A 26,930-nucleotide genomic window follows, 5' to 3' on the forward strand; every position below is an offset into this window, starting at 1 on the left:
CAATGAAATTTCTTTTAATTGTTCATCTATAATAATTTTTCATTAATAAGCCCATCTATATAAGATTAATATACCAGATAAGTAGACAATAAAAATTGAAACTGAAATAAAAAACAATCTTTTTTCGTCAATGAGCTACATAGATAACAATTGTATGAATGTAACTAATGAAAGTACATAATTATCATAAAAAACATGAAAAATTATAATTATAAAAAAGAAACATGAAAAATTGCATGGATTTTTGTTTGCTTTTTATTTTGTATGCTTAAACTTTAGACTCAGAGATTTTATCTTAAAATGTTTCTTTTTCCCCCCCACCCCCCATTAATCAGGCAAAACACATTCTTGGTCCTAAGAGATTTCGATGGGCTTGTTCAAGTTATCATTCCCCAGGATGAGGTAATAGAAAATTTCTTGTTATTATCTAAAAGGCTCTTTGATGCTATTGCTGGGGTAAGCTAAGTAGTTAGATGAATATGTTAGAGGTTTTAAATTCAGAAGTTTATTGTTAATGAAAACTGAAAAATATAAGCAATGTTAAGACATAGCAAAAAGACCAGTGACCCAGTAGAATTAGGAACCCAGGATATGAACAAAAAATTTAGAGGAAAAAAATATATAAATGGCTTGTAGACATAATGAAAGTATGCCCAGCCTCACTCATAGGTAGAGAAATGTGAATTAAAACTGCATGTAATTGTCATTTTTTTTTTTTTTTTTTTTTTTGAGACGGAGTCTTGCTCTGTCACCCAGGCTGGAGTGCAGTGGCGCAATCTCGGCTCACTGCAAGCTCCGCCTCCCGGGTTCACGCCATTCTCCTGCCTCAGCCTCTCCGAGTAGCTGAGACTACAGGCGCCCGCCACCACGCCCAGCTAATGTTTTGTATTTTCAGTAGAGACGGGGTTTCACCGTGGTCTCGATCTCCTGACCTCGTGATCCGCCTGCCTCGGCCTCCCAAAGTGCTGGGATTACAAGCGTGAGCCACTGCGCCCGGCCGTAATTGTCATTTTTAACACATTAGATTGACAACACACTGTGTTTGGGAAAGCAGGTGCTCAATACCTGGAGGGAGTACAAATTGGCACTAGCTGAAGGGAGAGCAATTTGGCAATATCAAAACTATAAATGCATATATCCTTTGAGCCATTAATTTCACTTCTGGTAAATTATCTTATATCTAGACTTATACAGATATAAAATGACATATGTACAAGGATATTCATTTCAGGATTCTTTTTAATAGAAAAAAATTTGGAACCACCCAGATGTCCTCCAATAAGAGACTGGCTTAAAAAATAATGTATATTCTTACAATACGATACTCTGCTCAGCCGTACGAAAAAGAATGAAGTTCTATTCTAATAGGAAAAAGAAAATCCAAGGAATACTGTTAACTGAAGAATCCTGTATTCTTGAGTATACAGAAGAGCAGCTGTTAAACTCCAGCACTCTAAGTGCTGTCATCTGTATAAAAACTGGGGGAAGGATGCAGAATATACATTCTGTGTGTGTGTGTGTGTGTGTGTGTGTGTGTGTGTGTGTGTGTGTGTGCTTGCTTGTATATATGTTACGAAATGTCTCTGGAAGGATACCTAAATATCTGGTAACATTGGGTGCTGCTGGGGGAAGGAAGCTTTTCACTATATCTTTTTGTACTCTTTGAATTTGAAGCCATGTGAAGGTACTAACTGCTCAGAAAAGTATTTAATTTAATTACCATTGAAATTAGATAAAATATTACAGTGATATTCTGAAAAAAAATTTTTTTTAATTAAAAAATTCAAGGCCAGGCATGGTGGCTCACACCTGTAATCCCAGCACTCTGGGAGGCCGAGGCCAGCAGATTGAGTACAGGAGTTTGAGACCAGCAGCCTGGGCAACAGAGTGAAACCTCGTCTCTACTAAAATACAAAAAATTGGCCAGGCACGGTGGCTCATGCCTGTAATCCCAGCACTTTTGGGAGGCTGAGGCAGGTGGATCTCAAGGTCAGGAGTTCAAGACCAGCCTGACCAACAACATAGTGAAACCCCGTCTCTACTAAAAATACAAAAATTTAGCCGGGTATGGTGGCGGGCGCCTTTAACCCCAACTACTCAGAACCCGGGAGGCAGAGGTTGCAGTGGGCCGAGATCGCACCACTGTACTCCAGCCTGGGCAACAGAGCACGACTCCATCTCAAAAAAAATAACAACACAAAAAATTAGCTGGGTGTGGTGGCATGCGCCTGTAGTCCCAGCTACTTGGGAGGCTGAGTTGGGAGAATCACCTGAGCCCAGGAGGTTCAGGCTGAAGTGAGCCAAAATTGCACCACTGCACTTCAGCCTGGGCAACCAGAGTGATACCCTGTGTCAAAAAAAAAAAATTAAAATTAAAGAATTAGATAAAATAAAGAACTTCCATCATACTTACTGGGCAAAGTTGGTTTCTATTGTAATTTTTACTAATGCTTGTATGCCTAAGAAAAATATTATTTATTCAGCTCTTAAGTTTTGAAATAAATAAAGAGCAATGAATTATCTTTTAGGGATCAACATCCAGAGATGAGTATAGCTAACCCTGGAGAACTCCTTTGACTTTGACCCATTATTGCTATTGGATTTAACTGCCCCTAAGACTAACCCTGGAGACAATTGCTTTTCAAGTATGTGGGACTTGTTTGCACTAATGATAGTCATTCTTATCCTTATTTTCCTTTAAGGAAATTTTTTTTAAAGCTCTTAACTAATAGTTTTACTTGCTGTATTACATAGAGTCAAAATGGGGATGTAATTTTTACTAAATTTGGTAATAAAGTCATTAAGGAGCAGCCCCAGCCTTTATGGTAATTAAGCTGTGACTATTGACATTTTTTAAACCATCTACTTACAATTACTGAAGATTCCTGTAAGTTCATTTGTTTCTCAGAACTCTTTCCCCCTTGTTCTGTAGTCGGCAGCCTCTGTGAAGAAGATTTTATGTGAAGCCCCTGTGGAATCTGTGGTGCAAGTGTCTGGTACAGTCATTTCCCGTCCTGCAGGACAAGAGAATCCAGTAAGTAGTTTCGAAGAGATCTGTGTAATTTTTGCTTGTATGCATTTGCACTGTCTGTGTACACATTCTGGCAACATATGACTGGACATTAGGCACTAAAGTTGAATAAATTCTACAAATGAACTGACAGATTTCAAAATCTTGACTACAAACAAACACATCTATGTAAATATGCATGCTAAGTCTCGCTCTGTCTCCAGGCTGGAGTACAATGGCGCGATCTTGGCTCACTGCAACCTCTGCCTCCTGGGTTCAAGTGATTCTCCTGCCTCAGCCTCCTGAGTATCTGGGACTACAGGTGCGTGCCACCACGCCCAGCTAATTTTTGTATTTTTAGTAGAGAGAGGGTTTCACCATGTTGGCCAGGATTGTCACCATCTCTTGACCTCATGATCCGCCCATCTCAGCCTCCCAAAGTGCCGGGATTACAGGTGTGAGCCACCGTGCCTGGCCCATTTTTTTTTTTTTTTTTTTTTTTTGAAGACAGTGGTCTTGCAGTATTACCCAGGCTTGTCTTGAACTCCTGGGCTTAAGTGATCCTCCTGCCTCAGCCTCCCAAGTATCAAACTGCAAGGATATGCCATGACGTTTGTTGATATCTGAACACATCGGTCACAGATATGCATAAGAATGTCAAAATCATGCACAGACATGTATGTTTTATACTATACACTATAAGGACTTTGCACATTTTACATATGTAAATAAATGCATATGTTCTACAAATGTGTATTTTGTGTATATCCTGATGAGTAATTTTTAAAACACTTCCTTTCTCACTCTCTAAGAAAATGCCAACAGGTGAGATTGAAATCAAAGTTAAAACAGCTGAGCTTCTGAATGCCTGCAAGAAGCTGCCCTTTGAAATTAAGGACTTTGTGAAGGTACCATCCTCTGTTATTAATAAAATAGAGTATCTAGAAAATGTTGATGACTAGTCAAGTATTTTCAGAGTGTTTTTAAAGAAAAGTTTAACTTCTACAAAATTAAACATTTTATTGTAGACACATCATGAAGTGTTCTCTTAGTTCTACAATTTTTTGGCACACTGTTCTGAAATAATGACAGTTCAATAAACTGTTGCAATCCCTAAATACCTAGACTGTTTTTTCAGATATTATTCAAGTTTTTTGTTGCTATTATTTAACATTTGAAAGGAAATTTATGTCTAGCTTAGAAATGACCAAATGGGACAGGGGATCCTATATCTATTAAGTGATAAAATGTGTGCTTAGAGGAACTCTTGACCTCCCAAGCATATAAATATAAATAGGATTACCATAATTTAGAATGTTCTTTGCCAAAGTTTAAGGGGTTGATGGAGCTATACACTCATATGATTTTCAGCTTTGTCACAGTTTATAGACTTATATATTCCTAATTTTTAAACTGATCTATTAATGGATTTTTAAATTCATTTCATGGCCAATTAGTCTTACATTTAAGTTCTCAATACTTAATTATCTTTTTTTTTCTTTTTTTTTTGAGACGGAGTCTCGCTCTGTCGCCCAGGCTGGAGTGCAATGGCGTAATCTCGGCTCACTGCAAGCTCCGCCTCCCGGTTTCACGCCATTCTCCTGCCTCAGCCTCTCCGAGTAGCTGGGACTATAGGCGCCTGCCACCACGCCCGGCTAATTTTTTTTTTTTTTTGTATTTTTAGTAGAGACGGGGTTTCACCGTGGTCTCGATCTTCTGACCTCGTGATCCACCACCTCGGCCTCCCAAAGTGCTGGGATTACAAGCATGAGCCACCACGCCTGGCCCCTCAATACTTAATTATCTAATTAGAAAGAGCAATGTAATTATAGAGTTGACCTTATTTTGAAAAAGAAAATATATAGTTTTCCTCAGATGAGCATTCAAAAAGAGAAGTTATAGGCATTTCCTAAGTTTTCAGCACAAAGAGGGATGCAGAGATTTGTAGCCTTGAAAATAAGCAAACTAGGCTGGGTGTGGTGGCTCACACCTGTAATCCCAGCACTTTGGGAGGCCAAGGCAGGCGGATCACAAGGTCAGGAGTTCAAGACCAGCCTGGCCAATGTGGTGAAACCCCGTCTCTACTAAAAACACAAAAATTAGCTGGGCGTGGTGGCAGGCACCTGTAGTCCCAGCCACTCGGGAGGCTGAGGCAGGAGAATCGCTTGAACCCGGGAGGCAGAGGTTGCAGTGAGCCGAGACCGTGCCACTGCACTCCAGCCTGGGTGACACAGCAAGACTCCATATCAAAAAAAAAAAAAAAAAAAGAGAAAATAAGCAAACTGTTTCTACTAGTACAACCATGGAGATTCCATCCACTGTCCCCTTGCATTCTTTACACTTGTAGTCAGCATCCCATTCAGGTGAATCTTCTACTCTGGTGTATCTTTTTTTAGGAGATGGAGTCTTGCTATGTTGCCCAGGCTGGCCTCAAACTCCTGTGCTCAAGTGATCCTCCCACCTCAGCATCCCAAGTAGCTGGGATTATAGGCACATGCCACCATGCCCAGATACAGCATAATGGTGCTGTGTATTTTTCTAAGAGATCTTTGAAATCTTTAAATTTTTTTCAAGACTCAACTATGGGCTTTTTTTTTTTTTTTTTGAGGCAGAGTCTCGCTGTCGCCCAGGCTGGAGTGCAATGGCGCGATCTCGGCTTACTGCAGGCTCCGCCCATTCTCACGCCATTCTCCTGCCTCAGCCTCCCGAGTAGCTGGGACTACAGGCGCCCGCCATCTCGCCCGGCTAATTTTTTGTATTTTTAGTAGAGACGGGGTTTCACTGTGTTAGCCAGGATGGTCTCAATCTCCTGACCTCGTGGTCCGCTATGGGCTTAAATTAATGGATAAATGTTTAGTAAAGTAGGCAAATTTCAGTCAGTGAAGAGTGATATTAATAATAATGAATAGTAAAAAAATGTAAAATCTGCACTGATGACAAAATTGGAAGTTGTAGGAATTAACAGCATACAGTGGGCTACTTGATGATAGAAACTAAAGACAGAGCTAAAATTTTTGAAAATTCAAACTCTATTTCTAAAGATAATACCTTTCTAATATTGAAAAATATTTAAATATAAAAATCTTTCAATTTCTTTAGAAAACAGAGGCTCTTCGGTTGCAGTATCGCTACTTAGACTTGCGTAGTTTCCAAATGCAGTATAACCTGCGACTGAGGTCCCAGATGGTCATGAAAATGCGGGAATATCTCTGTAATCTGCATGGTAAGAGAAATGCCTAGATGCTCTTTGGAGCTTTGTAGCATCTCTTCTATTTTATTCAGCAGTTTTATTGTATCCTTTCCTTAGCATGAGGTCAAGATGTTGCCAGAAGTCTGGAATTCACTCAATGTGTAATGTAGTTTTTGAAGAAAAGTTAACATTATTTTAAAGATGATAAAGATGATAGTGGCTATTACATTGATTAATGTATTATAGTATTTCCCATCATCATCAAAGGCAGGACAGCCCTTTGGCTTTTTCTATAAGATTTCTTTTCTTTTTTTTTTTTGAGACGAAGTTTTGCTCTGGCTAGAATGCAGTGGCATTACCACAACTCACTGCAGCCTCAACCTTTTAGGCTCAAGCGATCCTCCCGCCACACCTTCCCAAGTAGCTAGGACCACAGACATGCACTACCATACCCAGCCAATTTTTAAAAATTTTTTGTAGAGACAGGGTCTCATTATGTTGCCCGGGCTGGTCTCAAACTTCTGGGTTTAAGCAATCCTCCCACCTAACCATCCCAAAGTGCTGGGATTACAGGCATGAACCATGATACCCAGCCAGTTTTCTTAATTCTTTATCATGTACATACATCACTTATTGGGAGCTCAAAAATGTCATGTGAATTAAAGTAGACATCTCATTCAGTCCTGGACTTTTTCTGCTATATTTGTGTTATTTCTACACTAACAGAACATTTAAAAAATCAGAATAGTTCCGTAGACAAGAATCCATTAAATATTTAGAATTATTTTATGTGAACAGTATGCTTTATGAACAGAATAGTATTTATGAAAATCTTCAGCTTCCTTCTTAGATTTGTAGAAACCAGCACCAGTAGGCTTGGTAGCTTATTTCAGCTAAAATTCTTAATTAAAGGGAAGCCTCAGATTTGTTGTACTATATTGTGGACATGATATATGACAAATTTCACATTCCTGTCTACTAAGTGATAATGTTTCTCTCTTTTTAGGGTTTGTGGATATAGAAACCCCCACGTTGTTTAAGAGGACCCCAGGGGTATGTATATTCCTTCAATCAGTCTATTAATAATGTCCTATTAGTTATAAAGCTAGACTGCTTTGCTTTTATATTCACTTGGTTTATTTTATTTACTTTATTTGTTATTTTATTTATTTACTGCCTCAGGATGGTCATATTAACTAGGTTTTTCTGAAGAATTGAGAAAATTATTTGGGTATTTTGAGTCAGAATCATTTTATTCCACATAAATTTTCTTTCCTTTGAGATTTTTTGTTTGTTTTTTTTTTTGGTTTGTTTTGGGTTTTTTTTTTTTTTTTTTGAGACAGTCTCACTCCATCACCCAGGCTGGAGTGGAGTGGCATGATCTCAGCTCACTGCAACCTCTGCTTACTGGATCCAAGAGATTCTCATGGCTCAGCCTCCTGAGTAGCTGAGATTACAGGCATGCACCACCATGCCCGGCTAACTTTTGTATTTACTTTAGTAGAGACGGAGTTTCACCATGTTGGCCAGGCTGGTCTCGAACACCTGACCTGAAATGATCCGCCTGCCTTGGCCTCCCAAAGTGCTGAGATTACAGGTGTGAGCCACCTTGCCCAGTCTCATTTGAGTTTTATAGATATAATCATTAATAAATTGGTATTTTTTGTTTTTGTTTTTTTAGACAGTCTCGTTCTGTCACCTGAATCCGCCTACTGGATTCAAGCGATTCTCCTGCCTCAGCCTCCCAAGTAGCTGGGACTACAGGCATGCGCCACCACACCTGGCTAATTTTTGTATTTTTTTAGTAGAGACAGGGTTCCGCCATGTTGGCCTGGCTGGTCTCGAAATCCTGACCTCAGGTGATCCACCCGCCTCGGCCTTCCAAAGTGCTGGGATTACAGGCCTCAGGTGAGCCACCGCGCCCAGCCAGTGAATTGCTTCTTTAAGAACAAATCTCTTGGCCAGGCATGGTGGCTCACACATGTAGTCTTAGTACTTTGGGAGGCTGAAGCAAAGAGGATGACTTGATCCCAGGAGTTCAAGACCAGCTTGGGCAACAAGACCGTATCTCTTGTCTTAAAGACCCTAAAGAAAAAAAAAATTATTTTAAAGAACAAATCTCTTATATATTAAAATTTGACATTTTTTGGCCAGGCGCAGTGGCTCTCACCTATAATCCCAGCACTTTGGGAGGAAGTCCAAGGCAAGCAGATCACGAGGTCAGGAGTTCAAGACCAGCCTGGCCAACATGGCAAAACCCCGTCTCTACTGAAAATACAAAAATTAGCAGGGCATGGTGGTGGCAGGTGCCTGTAATCCCAGCTACTCGGGAGGCTGAGGCAGGAGAATCACTTCAACCCGGGAGGAGGAGGTTGCAGTGAGCCGAGATTGTGCCATCGCACTCCAGCCTGGGTGACAAGAGCAAGATTCTGTCTCAAAAAAAAAAAAAATGACATTTCTAAACATTAATATTTACTCGATTTATACAGTCTATGGAATTATAAAACTACAGTTTAATTTGGAAATGCAATTAAGAATTACTTGGACAGGAAATGATACACAAAATTCATTCATCTAGTAACAATTGGAAATTCAATTCCACAAGCATAAACTTAACACCTACCGTATACAATGGTGTTTAAAGCCTACTATGTGCAAGTCTTTTTAGGGACTCAAAGATAAGCAGGAAATTATCTCTGTCATTGTAGGAACTTTGTTCTTTAGTCATTCATTGATAAACTGAAGTAACAACTTCTACTAGTCAGTTATACTTTGGGTTTGTTTTTGTTTTTTAATAATCTGTCTTCTGTCTCTCTCTCTCTCTCTTTGAAAGGGTGCCAAAGAATTTTTAGTACCATCCAGGGAACCTGGAAAGTTTTATTCTCTCCCTCAGAGTCCTCAACAGTTTAAGCAACTTCTGATGGTTGGCGGTTTAGACAGGTGAGCTTTTTTTATGCTAGCAGTTGTCAGAAAAGGAAAAGAGAAAAACAAAGGGAAAAAAGGAAACAAAATCCTCTCTGCTCTCAAGAGAAGGATAGAAAATTTATGAGAATTTGGAGAATACTTATAAAATGCCCTCATAATTTGTAGTCATCCTTTATTAAAGGTTTATTGGGTGGCCACTGTGTACAAAGCTCTATGGTAGTAGATGTGAGAGGGGATTTAAAAAAAAAAAAAAAAAAGAATAGGTTCTACTCTCAAGGTGTGAAGGCTAGTAAGCCAGAATAGGATAATGAATAAAACCAACTGTGATATAAACCAAATGTAAATGTATTGAGATTTGCAAGTTAGGTGTTAAGAGCTTTAAAATTATACTGTTTGAGGAAATATAGAAAACTTTGTGAGCTAGATCTTTGAGGACAGAGCTACATTTCAGCAGGTGAAGATGAGAGTTGGAATGGCATAGCACAGAAAGTCTCAAGTGTATCCATGGCACAGTAAGTATTTCACTTTGGCCAAAGCAAAAGAGTATATATGAAGAAGCATGGACTAAAAAAAAATTTTAATAAAAAGAGCTGGCATGGACTGATTTGCATGCTAGTCTATTACATGAATATCCAGAGGTGCCAGTGTTTATTTTGAAAACAATATATAGAATAGTTAACTTCTCATAGGTCAGCTGTATATCTAATTCGATTAAAGTGTCATAAAAAATAAAAGTATTTCTTACTTGTTTTTTTTTTTGAGACAGAGTCTTGCTCTGTCACCCAAGCTGGAGTACAATGGCACGATCTCGGCTCACTGCAACCTCCGCCTCCCTGGCTGAAGTGATTTTCCTGCCTTTGCCTCCCGAGTAACTGGGATTACAGGCACATGCCACCTGCGCCCAGCTAATTTTTGTATTTTTAGTAGAGACAGGGTTTCACCATGTTGGCCAGGCTGGTCTTGAACACCTGACCTCATGATCTGCCCGCCTTGGCCTCCCAAAGTGCTGGGATTACAGGCATGAGCCACCATGCCCGGCCCTTCTTACGTTTTTTCAGTATCATTTGTTTTATAGCTTGCATTGCTTTAAACTTTTGGGGAAAAGTGTGTATGCCTTCCTAGAATCATAACTCAATTAATGCTGTTTCTCAATTGTAGATATTTTCAGGTTGCCCGTTGTTATCGAGATGAAGGTTCAAGACCAGACAGACAGCCTGAGTTTACTCAGGTACAAAGTTATATTCACTTGTTTCTTAAAATTCAGGCTTACTATTTTGAAAATAGTATTTTCAAAACCAGTGCAGTATTAATACTTTACTTCTCATTACATTTTATCCATCAGATATTTAATTAAACTCACCTGCAGTTGAGAAACTAATTATTCATTTTTTTTATTCATTTCATGTGTCCTTTTTTAAATTTTTTTCTTTCCTTGGATAGCACAGGGGCCACACTGTCATTCCAATTTTAGTATATGTGCTGCCAAAATGAGCATGTGTCCTTTTCATAAAGAATGTGGTCAGCAACTAAGGAATGCCAGAAATTCCTAAAGTGTTCTAATGTTCATGATAAAGTCTTTAAAACAAATCTCTTATATATTAAGAACGAATAATTTTATATATTGATATTTTAATCTAATATATGGACTTACCAAAGCTATTACGATTTGCTTTCTGTATGATAGCATTTTATTTTATTTTATTTTATTTTATTTTATTTTATTTTATTTATTTTATTTTATTTATTTTATTTTATTCTATTTTTTGAGACAGAGTCTCACTCTGTCTCCCAGGCTGGAGTGCAATGGCATGGTCTCGGCTCACTGCAGCCTCTGCCACTCAGGTTCAAGCAATTCAACTGCCTCAGCCTCCCAAGTAGCTGGGACTACAGATGCGTGCCACCATGCCCAGCTAATTTTTTGTGTTTGTATTAGAGACGGGGTTTGACCATGTTGGCCAGGATGGTCTGGATCTCCTGACCTCGTGATCCACCCACCTTGGCCTCCCAAAGTGCTGGGTTTACAGGCGTGAGCCACTGCGCCTGGCCAATAGCATTTTAATCATATGTTGAAGTGAAAAAATCATGAGCTTTGGAGTTGGACAGACATGGGATCAGATGTAGCTTCGCTGCTTACTAATTGCACATACGCAAATAAGTAACTTAGTTCTCTGAGCCTTCAGCCATGAAATAGTTGTGGGAACTAAGCAAGTTAATGTATGTAAGGCCATTAGCACAGTGTCTGACATAAAAGAGATGTACAATAATATTTATACACTCTGCATGTATTATTTATGTGCAAAATTCTATAGTAACTTGAAAGCAGAAAAATATATAAACGTGTATATATTGTGGCTAAATTAGTTTCCATATGTTACTTTGGTTTCAGATTGACATAGAGATGTCTTTTGTAGACCAGACTGGGATCCAGAGTTTAATTGAGGGTTTGCTCCAGTATGCCTGGCCCAATGACAAAGATCCTGTGGTTATTCCTTTTCCTACTATGACTTTTGCTGAGGCGCTGGCCACCTATGGAACTGATAAACCTGACACTCGCTTTGGAATGAAGGTACTTATCTTCACTTTTCTAGGACTCTGTCCCCAAATAATCCTGCAGTCTTTTTAAACCACTTTGAAATTGACAAGTGTTACACACTGTTAGATGATATTTTTGTTGTTACCTTGTTACCTTCATTGTTACAGAGCTAGGGCAAGAGAGAATAATAGCATGTTAGCAATACAGTGCTTTCTATCTATCATGTTCCAAGATCCATTTCTAAGAGCAAGATTCTTGCCATAAAGTTTTTATTACTTGCAAGTTATTGATTATATGGATATGAATGGTAACTTGAAAGAAAAAATAACTATTCTTTTCAGTTTTTTTTAAAGCCAAGGAGTTACTAAGTTTCCTTGGTCCATAAAAAGCTCAAACATATCACAATGTTTATTCAAATTATTAATATCTGTAAGTATTTAAGGCAGGGGTAGAATTTATATAGAACAGTTTCATTACCAGGCCTCTACTTGTTTGCTCTTAAAGAGCAATATTCCTTGATCCCTGTAATGCTGGTGACATTTCTATATCTCAGTTCTCAGTGCACATTCTTTAGAAATTGAGTCCTGCCTGGTCTGAATAGTCAGTGCTCAATTCTTAGAATGAAAAAAATATAATACACAAAAAGTCATAACTACCAACTTATAGCTGCCAACTCAACTACTTCTTGTTTCTTCGTTTGTAATATGGAATAGTGGTTCTTTTTTTGTATTTTTTTGAGACGGAGTCTCACCCTGTTGCCCAGGCTGGAGTGCAGTGGTAAGATTTTGGCTCACTGCAACTTCGGCCTCCTGGGTTCAAGCGATTCTCCTGCCTCAGCCTCCCGAGTAGCTGGGACTACAGGCGCATACCACCACACTGGCTAATTTTTGTATTTTTAGTAGAGATGGGGTTTTGCCATGTTGGCCAGGCTGACCTCCTGACCTCAGGTGATCTGCCCGCCTCAGCCTCCCAAAGTTCTGAGATTATAGGTGTGAGCCTCTGCGCCAAGCCTGGAATCTTAATCTGGTTCTTAAGTCAGACTGCTTGGGTTAAATTCTGACTCTGCCACTTACTAGCTATGCCATCTTGGGCAAGTTCCTTATTTCTGTGTCTTGGTTTCATCTATGAAATAGGGATAATAAAGAGTGGTAACCTCATATGAAATGAATGAGTATATGTAAAACACTGGTCATATTGCTTAACCCATGGTAAACACTCTTTGAATGTATTCTATAAATGTTAAATTATCAAGATCTATTCTTTAAAATGTTTGTAAAGTGTTTTCAGATAAAAATTACTGCATATTTAGTTATCTCTTTTTGTTACCCATTTTCCAGATTATAGATATCAGTGATATGTTTAGAAACACAGAGATTGGATTTCTTCAAGATGCACTTAGTAAGCCCCATGGAACTGTGAAAGCCATATGTATCCCTGAAGGAGCAGTAAGTGAAGTACAATTTTATGTTTCTCTAGAATGTATGCTTTGGAAGTAGCTTTGTTCAATACTGTCATATTTAAACTTCAGAAAGAACAATTATTTTTAAATAAAAATAGGGGTTTTTGCTGGGCGTGGTGTCTCACACCTGTAATCCTAGCACTTTGGGAGGTCGAGGTGTGTGGATCACTTGAGGTCAGGAGTTCAAGACCAGCCTGGCCAACATGGTGAAACCCCATCTCTACTAAAAAATACAAAAAATTAGTCAGGCGTGGTGGCATGTGCCTGTAGTCCCAGCTACTCAGGAGGCTGGGGCAGGAGAATCGCTTGAACCTGGGAGGCGGAGGTTGCAGTGAGCTGAGATCATACCATTCCAGCCTGGGCAATAAGAGCAAAACTGTGTTTGAAAAAAACAAAATAGGTATTTTTATACAGAGTCTAAAAGTATTTCTAAAACCGTAAGTAGAGAACAATAAAATCTTATGAATGTGAGTTTACATTCCAGATCCAGGGTGTTTTTCTTTTTTCTTTTTTTTTCCCCCCTTTAAACAATGCTATCAGCCAGGCATGGTAGCTCATGCCTATAATGCCAACACTGTGGGAGGTCAAGGCAGGAGAATTGCTTAAGCTCAGGAGTTCGAGACCAGCCTGAGGAACACAGACCTCGTCTCTACAAAAATTTACCTGGCGTGGTGGCTCACACCTGTAGTCCCAGCTATTCGGGAGGTTGAGGTCAGAGGATCACTTGAAGCTTGAAGTGTTCAAGGCTGCAGTAAGCCATGATTGTGCCACTGCATTCTAACCTGGATAACAGAGCAAGACCCTGTCTCAAAAATAAATAAATAAATAAACGATGCTATGAAGTACTCCTGTACTTCATTGTGGATAATATGTGAGCATAAAATAATACGTAGTATTCTGTCTGCAGCCTCGGTTGTCTGTCTGTCTCTTAGCCCTGTATCAGTGCCAGCATGGCCATTGCATGTTGATTCTTTATCTTCTGAGAGTTCTCATCTCAGTTGCATTAATAACAGGGAAATAAAAGGAGATGGAACTTAATAAGCGAAAAGGAAGGGAAAGAAGTGGGAGTAGAAGAGAGAGAAAGAATGGTTGGGCTGAGCAAGCACTGACTCTAAAGCAATGGTACACGTCTCTTTTCTGTAGGTAGTACATCTGCTTTAAAAATAATTTCATAAGAAGCATTCCAGTTATATTTTAAATACGATGATGATTTTGAAAGTCTATACTCATTTGGATACATAAGCAGTATATTCAGAATGGAGTAAGAACTCAGGAGCTCAGTCTCATTACTTTCTTTTTTTTTTTTTTTTTGGAGAGTGAGTCTTGCTCTGTTGCCCAGGCTGGAGTGCAGCGGCCCAATCTTGGCTTACTGCAACCTCCGCCTCCCGGGTTCGAGCGATTTTCCTGCCTTAGCCTCCTGAGTAGCTGGGACTCCAGGTGTGTGCCACCATGCCCGGCTAAGTTTTTTTTGTATTTTTAGTAGAGATGGAGTTTCACTGTATTAGCCAGGATGGTCTCGAACTCCTGACCTCAGGTGATCCACCCACCTCGGCCTCCCGAAATGCTGGGATTACAGGTGTGAGCCACTATGCCTGGCCTCTCATTACTTTTTATTTACTTCATATATTCAGTAAAAAGTAATTTATTGTCATGTGGGGCACGGTGGCCCACACCTGTAATCCCAGCACTTCGGGAGGCCAAGGCAGGTGGATTACTTGAGGTCAGGAGTTTGAGACCAGCCTGGCCAACATGGCGAAACCCTATCTCTACTAAAAATTTAAAAATTAGCTTGTGGTGGGTGCCTGTAATCTCAGCTACCTGGGAGGCTGAGGCAGGAGAATCACTTGAGCCCAGTAGGCAGAGGTTGCAGTGAGCACGAGATCACACCACTGCACTCCAGCCTGAGCAACAGAGCAACACTCCATCTTAAAAAAAAAAAAAAATGCAATTTATTGTCCATACTCTAGTCCAGTCATAAGAAATATGTTCAAGTAAGCTCAGTATGATATTTTGCCTATCATTATTTACACCATTTCAAGTTGTTCTTTCTCAAGTAGATATAAGAACTGCAGGAGTGTGGATCATGTTTTCATCTTTTTATACCTCCCTTACCTAGTTAAATGCCACATTAATATAGTTAATGATGCATGGCATATGGTAGAAATAAGATGGTTAAAGTATGATTTCACAAATCACATGGTTTATTGCCATACAAAGAAAATTTTTTCTTAGGTTCACAATGCTTAAAAGAGAGAGAGAATAAGGGCCAAGCACAGTGGCTAATGCCTGTAATCCTAGCACTTTGGGAGGCTAAGGCAGGCAGATCACGAGGTCAGGAGTTTGAGACCAGCCTGGCCAATATGGTGAAACCACGTCTGTACTAAAAATATAAAAAATTAGCCAGGTGTGGTTGCGCACACCTGTAGTCCCAGCTACTTGGGAGGCTGAGGCAGGAGAATCACTTGAACCCGGGAGGCGGAGGTTGCAGTGATCCGAGATCGCACCATTGCACTCCAGCCTGGGCAACAGAGTGAGACTCCATCTCAAAAAAAAAAAAAAAAAAAAGAGAGAATAACATGAACAATCCTCACAGGGAAAACACTCAATAGCTGAGGTGCATTAATCACATAGCGAGTGAGTTCCAAAATTATTAAAGTCCACTTGCTCTATTAGGATGGAAGTAGTCCTCTGGGGAAAGTAAAGTCTAATTAAAGTTTGAGGTGTACTCTTATATGAGCTGTTCTTGGGAGAAGCTGGTTTGACCACCACAGTATAGACTGCACCTAAGGTCCCTCGATGCTAGAGGGCAGTGCCAGTGTGGGTGGGCAAGGCTTCAGAGATTAGCTCCAAGACTAACAGAGTATCACCCATCTCTTGGCTGTAGGAGAAGCAGTTGACAGAGTATAGCCAGTCACAGCATGTGCTATCAAAGTGTCTGTGGAACTCTTAAGTTTATATGTATTTTTGAAGTCCAGTAGTTGAGGTCAGTAATTCACAGATGGGGGTTATGATAAGGTTTGAGGTAACATTCCTGGGGGGAAGAGGGAGTTCACTCGAAGTTCTCACATAGGGGATCTGATAAAACATCATGCTCTCGAAAGGAGGAGGAATACACCCCAAAACATCAAACTGTGTAAGTGTTTGGATCATTTCAAAGTTATATAACATGATAACCATAATGTCTCACTTGAAAGACATTGAGATAATTTCAAAAAAGAAAGAATTTTAAGAAACCTCAAATAATCAAATTCTGAATCCTTTTATTGATCTGAAAGTTTTCTTTCACAATTCAGTTGTAGACATTCATGTTGAACATTTATCCTGCATATTAGATATAGAGGGTCTTCTGTGGAATACATTCACAGCTATTTCCAATAAGAGCTGCATGCCCAGCGTGGTGGCTCACACCTGTAATCCCAGCACTTGGGGAGGCCAAGGCGGGCAGATCACGTGAGGTCAGGAGTTCAAGACCAGCCTGGCCAACATGGTGAAACCCCATCTCTACTAAAAATACAAAAATTAGCAGGGTGTGGTGGCGGGCACCTATAATCCCAGCTACTTGGGAGGCTGAAGCAGGAGAATCACTTGAACCTGGGAGGTGGAGGTTTCAGTGAGCCGAGATCACGCCACTGTACTCCAGCCTGGGTGACAGAGCTAGACTCCATCACAAAAAAAAAAAAAAAAAAGCTGCGTAACTGGAAAAAATAGCTACTGTAACAAGCTTTAAAAATGTGTCATTTGGTAGCAGAAATTGGATTTTTTTTTTTTTTTTTTTTTTTTTTTGAGACAGAATCTCACTTTGTTACCCAGGCTGGAGTATAGTGGCACAATCTCGGCTCACTGCAGCCTCTGCCTCCTGGTTTCATGTGATTGTCCTGCCTCAACCTCCCGAGTAGCTGGGATTACAGGCACCTGCCACCACACCTGACTAATTATTGTATTTTTAGTAGAGACGGGGTTTCACCATGTTGGTCAGGCTGGTTTCAAACTCCCAACTTTCAAGCAATCCACCCGCCTCGGCCTCCCAAAGTCCTGGGATTACAGGCATGAGCCACCGTGCCCAGCCCAGACATTGAATTTTTATTAAATCTTACTATTGTAATAGAAAGACACAAAATATATTTGTCATTTGATCGCATAACCATGTTTATGAAGCTAAGTGTCATACTGACAAGTTTACTTTGATTTTTCTTTCATCAGAAATACTTAAAAAGGAAAGACATTGAATCCATTAGAAAATTTGCAGCTGACCATCTTAATCAGGTAAGGAGTTAATTAGAGCAGTTTTTTTCTTATATTCAATATTTTTAACTATTATTAACTATCATTATCATTAGTTTTGAGCATCTTGTTATTTCAGATCATTCTTCTGCTTTTATTTACTTTTTATTTTATTTATATATTTATTTTGAAGATACAGTCTTATTCTGTCGCCCAGGCTAGAGTGCAGTGGTGCCATAATAGCTCACTGCTGCCTTGATTTCTTAGGCTCAAGCAATGCTCCTGCCTCTTTCTCTCAAGTAGCTAGGACTGCAGGCTCAGGCCACTATGCTGCCCAGTTGCACCCCTAGTCCCAGCTACTTAGGAGGCTGAGGTGGGAGAATCACCTGAGCCTGGAGGTCGAGGCTACAGTGAGCTGAGATCGAGCCACTGCACTGCAGCCTAGGCATCAGAGCAAGATTCCATCTCGAAAAAAAAATTGGACTGGGTGCAGTGGCTCACACCTGTAATCCCAGCACTTTAGGAAGCCAAGGCAGGCGGATCACTTGAGGTCAGGAGTTTGAGACCAATCTGGCCAATATGGCGAAACCCCATCTCTACTAAAAATAAAAAAAATTGGCCGGGTGTGGTGGATCACGCCTGTAATCCCAGCACTTTGGGAGGGCGAGACAGGTAGATCACAAGGTCAGGAGATTGAGACCATCCTGGCTAACACGGTGAAACCCCGTCTCTACTAAAAATACAAAAAAATTAGCTGGGCGTGGTGGTGGGGGCCTGTAGTCCCAGCTACTCCGGAGGCTGAGGCAGGAGAATGGCGTGAACCCAGGAGGCAGAGCCTGCAGTGAGCCGAGATTGTGCCACTGCACTCCAGCCTGGGCAACAGAGCAAGACTCTGTCTCAAAAAAAAAAAATGCAAAAAATTAGCCGGGTGTGGTGGTGCTCACTTGTAATCCCAGCTACTTTGAGTGGCTGATGCAGGAGAATCACTTGAACGCAGGAGGTGGAGGTTGCAGTGAGCTGAGATCACGCACTGCACTACAGCCTGGCCACAGAGCAAGACTCAGTCTCTAGATAAATAAATATTAGCTGGGCATAGTGGCACATGTCTGTAGTCCCACTACTTGGGAGACTGAGGCAGGAGAATCACAAGCCCAGGAGTTCAAGGCTGCAGTGAGCTATGATCATGCCACTGCATTCTAGCCTGGGTAACAGAGTGAGACCCTGTCTCTAAAAAAAATAAAAGATCCAGCCAGGCACGGAAGTGCATACCTGTAATCCCAGCACTTTGGGAGCCCAAGGTAGGAGTATCACTGGAGCCCAGAAGTTTGAGACGAGCCTGGGCAACATAGTGAGACCTCGTCTCTACAAAAAACAGAAAAAAAATTAGCTGGGCATGGTGGCACACACCTGTCGTCCCAACTACTTGAGAGGCTGAGGTGGGAGGATCACTTGAGCCCAGGAGATCGAGGCTGCAGTGAGCTGTGTTCACGCCACTGCACTCCAGCCTGGGTGACACAGTGAGACCCTGTCTCAAAAAAAAAGGAAAGAATCTTAGGTATGATAACAGGAATAAAATGAAACCATATGGGAGTAATTAAATTATGATATAATCAAAGGAATTAATATTAAAGTTCCTTTTTAAAATCTTGTTTTCTAAGACTTAATAGAGGAAAAATGCTCTTATAATGATATGTAAGAAAAGGAGGATATAGGATTATATTTATACTGATTATAACCATGTAAAAACACTATATTTGTATATTGAAAATGGACTACCTACCTCTACTACCACCATTTCCTCATACCTCAAGCACAACGAACAATAAGTAGATTTTTATATAAGAGAAAAAGATTAGGATAGTGGTTTCCAAAATGGGTTGAACAAGATCAGAAAAGTCAGGGCAATATAACAAGCTTTTCATAAAGTTAAACAAATTTAAAGAACTATCCTTTTTTTCTCTGTTGGCAGTGGGGGTGGCGGGGGGATGAAATATGCCTTTTCTTTATAAAATTAAAAATTGGCAACCCTTTATCTTCCAATTTTGGTTATTTTTATTTTATTAGTATATAAAATCTGCATCTAAGAACCATAGGACCAGGAAATAAGCCTTCAGTTGATGGGACTATTACTACATTTTCTTCTTTCATTCTTCTCTTTCTTCTCCTGTTTTCTTTTTCTTTCCCAATTTCCTGAATTTTTATATAAGAAATGGGTACTACTACTACTATTTTTTATGAATGTTTTAACTTGATTTGGCTTCTAATTGCTTTTAGAAGATCTTACGTGTTTTTAACAACATATGGCATACACATGGTTCAAAAAATAAAGAAGCATTAATAATGAAATGCAATAATCATTTGCTCTAGCCTGCCCCATCCATCCTAGTATTCTGCCAGAGTATCTCTGTTTTTGGAAATATCTCTACATACCTTTTTTTCTTTTTACTTAATTCATTTAAACCTTGTTAACTTCCTGTGATGAGAGATGAGGCTCACATATACAGACCTCACCTAGTTACTCTGTACCTTCTGCACAGCTCTTTCTGAACGTTTTGTTTGTTTTGTTTTTTTCATTTTGTTTTGTTTTGTTTTTGAGACGGAGTCTCGCTCCGTCGCCCAGGTTGGAGTGCGGTGGTGCGATCTCGGCTCACTGCAAGCTCGGCCTGCCAGGGTTCACGCCGAAGGCCTCAGCCTCCCGAGTAGCTGGGACTACAGGCTCCCACGACCACACCCGGCTAATTTTTTTGTATTTTCAGTAGAGACGAGGTTTCGCTGTGTTAGCCAGGATGGTCTCGATCTCCTGACCTCGTGATCCGCCCGTCTCGGCCTCCCAAAGTGCTGGAATTACAGGCGTGGGCCACTGCGCCCGGCCCTTTTCTTCATTTTTTTCTGAGTTGAAGCCACCCATTCTGGATCCCAGGTTTTCCTCTTTCTTTTTTGTGTTGGAGTATGTAATCAAGTAACTTCCTAAGAAAGCATGTGAGAAATCAGCTTACTTAGGTCTTACAAAATGTCTTTATGTTTAAAACCTCACACTTGATTAATAATAATTTGGCTTAGTACAAAATTTTGAATTGACAGCCATATCATCTTAGAAGAGTGCTGTCCAATAAAACTTTCTGTAATGATGGAAACGTTTTATGTCTGCATTGTTCAGTATAGTTGTTGCTAGCCAGTGTAGCTAGTGAACACTTGAAATAGGATAGTACAACTAAAGGGCTGAACTTTTTACTTTATTTCATTTTAATTAATTTAAATGTAAATAGCCACAGTGCATCGCTAGACAGCACAACAGCACAGCTTTAGAACATTTAAGGCATTGCTTTACTTTCTTCTCCCATCTGTTGTTACTGATGAGAAGTCTGATGCTTTGATGCTTGTGTGAATTTATTCCATTATAGCAGACCTGGTTTTTTCTCATTGGAAGCTTTTTGCCTTCTGATTCTTTATGTTCTGAAATTTCAGAGTTTGTTTGCCTTTTGATCATTTTTCATTTAATGTGTTACACACTTGCAGAGCCCTTTCAATATGAAGGTTTATGTCTTTTTATGTGTAGAAAATTCTTTTATTATCTAATTATTTTGACCTCATCATTTTTTCTAGTCTCCCTTTGGAATTTCTACTAGTTGTATGTCAAACCAATTTAACCTGTCTCTTTTCTTTTGCATGTCATTTTTCACCATTTTCTTTGTCTTGTTCTATTTTCCTGGGGATTTCTTCAACTCTTCTGTTGATTTTTTTTTTTAATTTCCCAATAGCTTTTTTCACTGCATCTTATTCTGGTTTTATTCATAAAATATATTTTTGAGTACCTTTGAGGATTCAAGTTCTCTTTTGGTCCGTAACTTATGTTTTCTCTGGGGCTAATTTTTTGGGTTTATCTTGGTCTTTTTTTTTTTTTTTTTTTAAATGCTGTAGAGTTTCTTCAATGTGCAGTGATTGTTGGTTATCTGTACATATTCAAGAATGGGACATTTTAAAAGCTGGTTGGAGCCGGGTGCAGTGACTCACGCCTGTAATCCCAGCACTTTGGGAGACCAAGGCGGGCAGATCGTTTGAAGTCAGGAGTTTGAGACCAGCCTGGCCAACATAGTGAAACCCCGTCTCTACTAAAAATACAAAAATTAGCCAGGCATGGTGGCACACATCTGTAATCCCAGCGACTAGGGAGGCTGAGGCAGGAGAATTGCTTGAACCCGAGAGGCAGACTGCAGTGAGCCAAGATCAGGCCACTGCACGCCAGCATGGGTGACAGAGCAAGACTCCATCTCAAAAAAAAAAAAAAAAAAAAAAAAAAAATCTGGTTAGAAGCACAAGAGAGAGGCTTTGTAAATGGTTAGGTTTAGTTTAGCATGAGCAGCAAGGCTGCTCTAGGCATTCAAGGCTTAAGAGTCCTGAGCCTCTCCAGAATTCTGCAGGGTAAAATCAGTTCCTTCTTGGGCTGAGGCCGCCTCCATTATTCTTTATGCCAGACCTTCCTGCACCTTGCTTCTTTAATCATTCCTACTCAGTTCACTTGCAATCTGCCAGAAGTTCGCAGAAATCTCTCATCTGCTGATATTATTCTCCGTTCTTCATCCCTTCCCCCTTTTTTTTCATTATGTTGAAATGACTTTTTTTTGAGTCTCACTCTGTCACCCAGGCTGGAGTGCAATGGCCCAGTCTCAGCTCACTGCAGCCTCTACCTTCCAGGCTCCAATGATTCTCATGCCTCAGCCTCCTGAGTAGCTAGGATTACAGGTGCACAGAACTGGCACAGCTAATTTTTGTATTTTTAGTAGAGAGGGGGTTTCACCATGTTGGCCAAACTGGTGTTGAACTCCTGAAGTGATGCACCCACCTCAGCCTCCCAAAATGCTGGGATTACAAGCATGAGCCACTTTAAATGTTATAAATATTTACATTTATAAAGTAGTGCCAAGCCTACTTCATAAAATTCCCTTAGTATCATTTTGAATGGGTTCATGGAGATAATAGAGATAATCTCTTTTAAATTCTCTTCTATTGGGAACCGGAAATCTTTGTACTATAAGAAGATAAATTAATCCCACTGTTTAAAAAAAAAAGTGAATAAGTCTTTTTCTTTTACACAGGAAATCTTACCTGTATTCCTTAACGCCAATAGAAACTGGAATTCTCCAGTTGCTAACTTCATAATGGAATCACAAAGACTGGAATTAATCAAACTAATGGAGACCCAAGAGGAAGATGTGATCCTACTAACTGCTGGAGAGCACAATAAAGCAGTAAGAAAAATTACTTCCAAGCATCAGTGCTGTTGATGCTGAACAATGCCTTACTCTCCTATGTATATGGTACATGTTTGAACTATAGGCTGTTAATTCATAAAATGGAGCTGCTCTGCATAAATCTTTTTTTTTTTTTTTTTTTTTTTTTAAGAGACAGAGTTTTGCTCTGTTGCCTAGGTTGGAGTGCTATGGTGCGATCTTGGCTCACTGCAACCTCTGCCTCCCGGGTTCTAGAGATTCTCCTGCCTCAGCCTCCTGAGTAGCTGGGATTACAGGCACACGCTGCCACACCCGACTAATTTTTTGTATTTTAGTAGAGATGGGGTTTTACTGTGTTGCCCAGACTGGTCTCAAACTCCTCAGCTTAGGCAGTCCATCCGCCGCAGCCTCCCAAAGTGCTAGGATTACAGGCGTGAACCACCGTGCCCAGCCTGCATAAATCTTATAGTACTTTATAATGCACTGTATAAAAACTAAGGGTTGGCTGGGGACGGTGGCTCACGCCTGTAATCCCAGCACTTAGGGAGGCTGAGGTGGGCGGATCGCCTGAGGTCAGGAGTTAGAGACTAGCCTGTTCATTGCGGTGAAACGTCATCTCTACTAAAAATACAAAATTAGCCGGGCATGGTGGCAGGCTAATTTTTGTATTTTGTAGTCCCAGTTACTCGGGAGGCTGAGGCAGGACAATCACTTCAACCTGGGAGGCAGAGGTTGCAGTGAGCCGAGATCGTGCCACTGCACTCCAGCCTGGCCGACAGAGCCAGACTCCATCTCAAAAAAAAAAACTAAGGGTTTTTTTCATAGCTACCAGCCTCCATTGGCATTACTTAAATAGATTAGACCTGACCCTAATTAGAAAAGCCACTTAGATTAAGGGGTAGTGAAATCAGTCATATAACCATAAAAAAATATTTTCAGTGTCAAGATTTCACAAATGAAGAAAATTAGGAGTCTCAAATTTTTATACATAATGCATTCCTAAATTGTGGAGGGACGGATCAGACCACTGGAGAGCTGGTGGGCTGGCAGACACCCCTGGACCAACTTGGTCAGAGTGGGACCCTTTTTCCTCAAGAACAGCAGCTGTAGGTGGTGAGTGCCATCATGCACTGGCTGAATCATGATTCTTCAGGGGATATGGAAGACTCAATTAGCTTTAGGGATCTTTGTAAAATATAGAATAGTACAAAGTCAAACATGAATACTAAAAATGTACTGTAAAGATCAAGCATGATATAAATTTATTTTTTCACTTTAGTATATAGTTTTTTCAAAATGATAGTGTGTCTAACTAGTACTTCATCAAGTTCTTTCTTCTAATCTATATTTTCATTTATCATTGTTTCTTCCACAGGAAAAGTTTCAGAGTTCAGCTTCAAAGCTAAATGTAATCCCCCATCTCCCCTTCCCCTACAATAGTAAAATGAAGAAAGCGATTTATTTCCAAATTTTATTATGAATGCATTTCTTAAAAAAGAACATGAGATTTTGTTCCAAACTAATTTGGCTATTAAACATTCTCTTGGTATGAAATAAACTTGCTAGTGTTTCATTCTCAGGAAGTTATAGGTCTGATTCCTACAAGACCCTCCTTGAAAGAGAGCTAGAAACCAGACTTTCGAGGAATAACATTAACATTCTGAAAATGTCACAATGAAGGTCCCTTATGTAGACATAATAAGATAGAATGGGCTGCAAAATAATACCCTATCATGTCTGTAGGCATATGTCACTGTTCTAACCAGCTGTCCTTTCTCAGGGAAGTCCTGCCACCACAGGTAGCACTTATTAAGCACTTAGTATTTGCCAAGCCCTGTTCTAAGCACTTTGTATACATTAACTCATTTAATCCTCATGCCAACCCTATGAAAGAAGTTCTGATACTGTTGCTATTTTAAAAATAAGAAAAGTGAGGCACAGAACTTAAAATTTTGCTCACAGTCACACAGCTAGGAAGTGGAGGACCCGGGTTTCTAACCCATGAAGTTGGGTTCCAAAATTCGCACTCTTTTTTTTTTTTGTTTTTTTGAGATGGTCTCACTCTGTTGCCCAGGCTAGAGTACAGTGGTGTGATCTCGGCTCACTGCAACCTCTGCCTCCTCCCGGGTTCAAGCGATTTTCCTGCCTCAGCCTCCCGAGTAGCTGGGATTACAGGTGTGTGCCACCACGCCCGGCTAATTTTTGTATTTTTAGTAGAGGCAGGGTTTCACCATGTAGTTCAGGCTGATATAGAACTCCTGACCTTGTGATCTGCCCGCCTCGGCCTCCCAAAGTGCTGGGATTACAGGTGTGAGCCACTGCACCGGGCCGTACTCTTAAATGGACCTCTAATCTGCATTACCTGTAGTGATAGCCAGCCTTCACTGAACATTAACAGTGTGCCAGGCACTTACCAAATCCTCACCACAACCCTTCAAGAGAAGTGAGGAAATAATCAGAATGACTACCACTCACGTACTTTGTCAGGTCCTGCACCTTATGTACATTATCTCACTTAAGCTTCATAGCAGTCTTTTGGAGTTGATATTTTTATCACAATTTTACAATGAAAAAGGGTATAGAGAAGTTCGTAATTAGCCACACTGAGATTCAGACCCAGGTCTGTGAAGTGCTGATCCCTGTGTTCTTAATCACCGAGTTATGCAGTACTCACCCAGTTGGTTGAGTCTGATGTTCTCAACCTTGTTGCAATCAAACTCATCCTCAGATCTTTGTGTCCTGAGAGGCAAAGGGCATCCTATCTGTTAATTGGCTAATCCTTTCCTAGACAATGGCCTGGCTTCGGAATCCAGGCTGTCATTTCCTGCCTGCTCTGTCAAGAAGTTAACTCAATGTTTATGTCTTCTGTTTGCAGTGCTCTTTGTTGGGAAAATTACGACTGGAATGTGCTGACCTTCTAGAAACAAGAGGAGTGGTGCTCCGTGACCCCACTCTGTTCTCTTTTCTTTGGGTGGTAGATTTCCCACTCTTCCTCCCCAAGGAGGAAAATCCCAGAGAGCTGGAATCAGCCCACCACCCATTTACTGCTCCCCACCCAAGTGACATACACCTCCTGTACACTGAGCCCAAAAAGGTACCGTATCTACTTCCAGATCAAAAGGAAATGTGTATATAAAGGCAAAGAACTTCAGACTTCAAGGTCTGATGAAAGGACCCAGTTCTGGAAGCCCCAGAAGAAATTGTGGAGTTTGAGTTAGTAGTAATACATTGTCTTTAAGAATCTACAGGGTCTTCAACCTGTAGAACAGAAAACCAGACGTTTTCTCTAACATAAAGTCTCTGTGAATCTTCTAGGCCCGTAGCCAACACTATGACTTGGTTTTAAATGGCAATGAAATAGGAGGTGGTTCGATTCGAATTCACAATGCAGAGCTACAGCATTATATCCTGGCAACCTTACTAAAGGTAACAAACATCATCTGCTATCCTGGGCTTATTTTTTTACCAGAATATTTTTCAGTTTTGTGTTGTTGTTGTTGTTTGCTTGTTTTGTTTTTGAGACATTCTGTCACCCAGGCAGGTGTCTACTGGTGCATTCATAGCTCACTGCAATCTCAATCTCCTGTGCTTAAGCCATCCTCCCACCTCAGCCTCCCAAGTAGCTGTGACTACAGACACATGCCACCATGCCCGGCTAAATTTTTTAATTTTTTTGAAGAGATAAGGTTTCCCTATGTTGCTCACACTGCTCTCAAACTCCTGCCCTCAAGCAGTCCTCCTGCCTTGGCCTCCCAAAGTGCTGGGATTATAGGCATGAACCACTGCATCTGACTTAAATCAGCCTATTTTATTAAACATTTGTTATGAATGGAGCATTCACAAGATACAAAATAGCGTCAGCTATCTCTCTACCTTTAATGTAGGACTTGGAAAAGTAAATAATAATATTAAAAGTAAATAATAATATTACATGCTTAAATAGTATCTGGCACATAGCACTATTAAACAGCACTATTTAAGTACTAATTAATAGTGCATATTAAATACCCTTATTATAATAGTGCAGATAAATATCCTTATTCTGCCCACTCTAAAGATGAGATTTACTGAGGCAACTTACTTAACTTGCCAAAGTGACAGTACAAAAGTAAGCAGAGCCAGGATTTGAATCCAGGTGAGGTGGCTCTTAAGCCCATGCTCCTAACCACTACCCTGCTTAAAAAAACCATGCAGCTTGAAAAAAATAAAAATCAAATCAAATGAAAACCATGCAGTCTGAAGTGACTAAAAATGTTGATAATGTTAGAGAAAGAGAGAGAAGTTTGAAAAGATTTTATATCATTTATTAGATACTACTTTAGCTATATTTAAGGCAGGGATATATTTTAGTGATAGTGGAGTAA

General features: G+C 40.1%; 2 protein-coding genes across 7 annotated transcripts in view; one reads left to right on the forward strand and one right to left on the reverse strand.

The window, feature by feature from the left end:
- CENPL (centromere protein L) overlaps window positions 1-3,003 on the reverse strand; it is a 37,283-nt gene extending 34,280 nt beyond the window's left edge. Inside the window, exon 1 of the mRNA XM_063627369.1 lies at window positions 2,871-3,003. The gene's annotated coding sequence lies outside the window, so the exon portion shown is untranslated. The remainder of the gene's footprint in view (window positions 1-2,870) is intronic.
- DARS2 (aspartyl-tRNA synthetase 2, mitochondrial) overlaps window positions 1-26,930 on the forward strand; it is a 34,291-nt gene that overhangs the window by 3,321 nt on the left and 4,040 nt on the right. Inside the window, exons 3-15 of one of the 6 annotated variants that reach the window (XM_063627345.1) lie at window positions 336-402; window positions 2,933-3,034; window positions 3,823-3,918; window positions 6,110-6,233; window positions 7,207-7,253; window positions 9,034-9,140; window positions 10,284-10,353; window positions 11,512-11,691; window positions 12,996-13,103; window positions 17,318-17,380; window positions 22,432-22,584; window positions 25,442-25,660; window positions 25,882-25,992. In XM_063627345.1, the coding sequence (XP_063483415.1) occupies window positions 336-402; window positions 2,933-3,034; window positions 3,823-3,918; window positions 6,110-6,233; window positions 7,207-7,253; window positions 9,034-9,140; window positions 10,284-10,353; window positions 11,512-11,691; window positions 12,996-13,103; window positions 17,318-17,380; window positions 22,432-22,584; window positions 25,442-25,660; window positions 25,882-25,992 (1,447 nt within the window). Of the gene's footprint in view, window positions 1-335; window positions 403-2,932; window positions 3,035-3,234; window positions 3,333-3,822; window positions 3,919-6,109; window positions 6,234-7,206; window positions 7,254-9,033; window positions 9,141-10,283; window positions 10,354-11,511; window positions 11,692-12,995; window positions 13,104-17,317; window positions 17,381-22,431; window positions 22,585-23,941; window positions 24,125-25,441; window positions 25,661-25,881; window positions 25,993-26,930 lie in introns of those variants that run through there. The other 5 variants (XM_063627349.1, XM_063627346.1, XM_063627347.1 and 2 more) reach the window with 5 other exon arrangements.

This window comes from Symphalangus syndactylus, chromosome 12 (genome assembly GCF_028878055.3).
Source record: "Symphalangus syndactylus isolate Jambi chromosome 12, NHGRI_mSymSyn1-v2.1_pri, whole genome shotgun sequence".
In the NCBI taxonomy this organism is placed as follows: Eukaryota; Metazoa; Chordata; class Mammalia; order Primates; family Hylobatidae; genus Symphalangus; species Symphalangus syndactylus.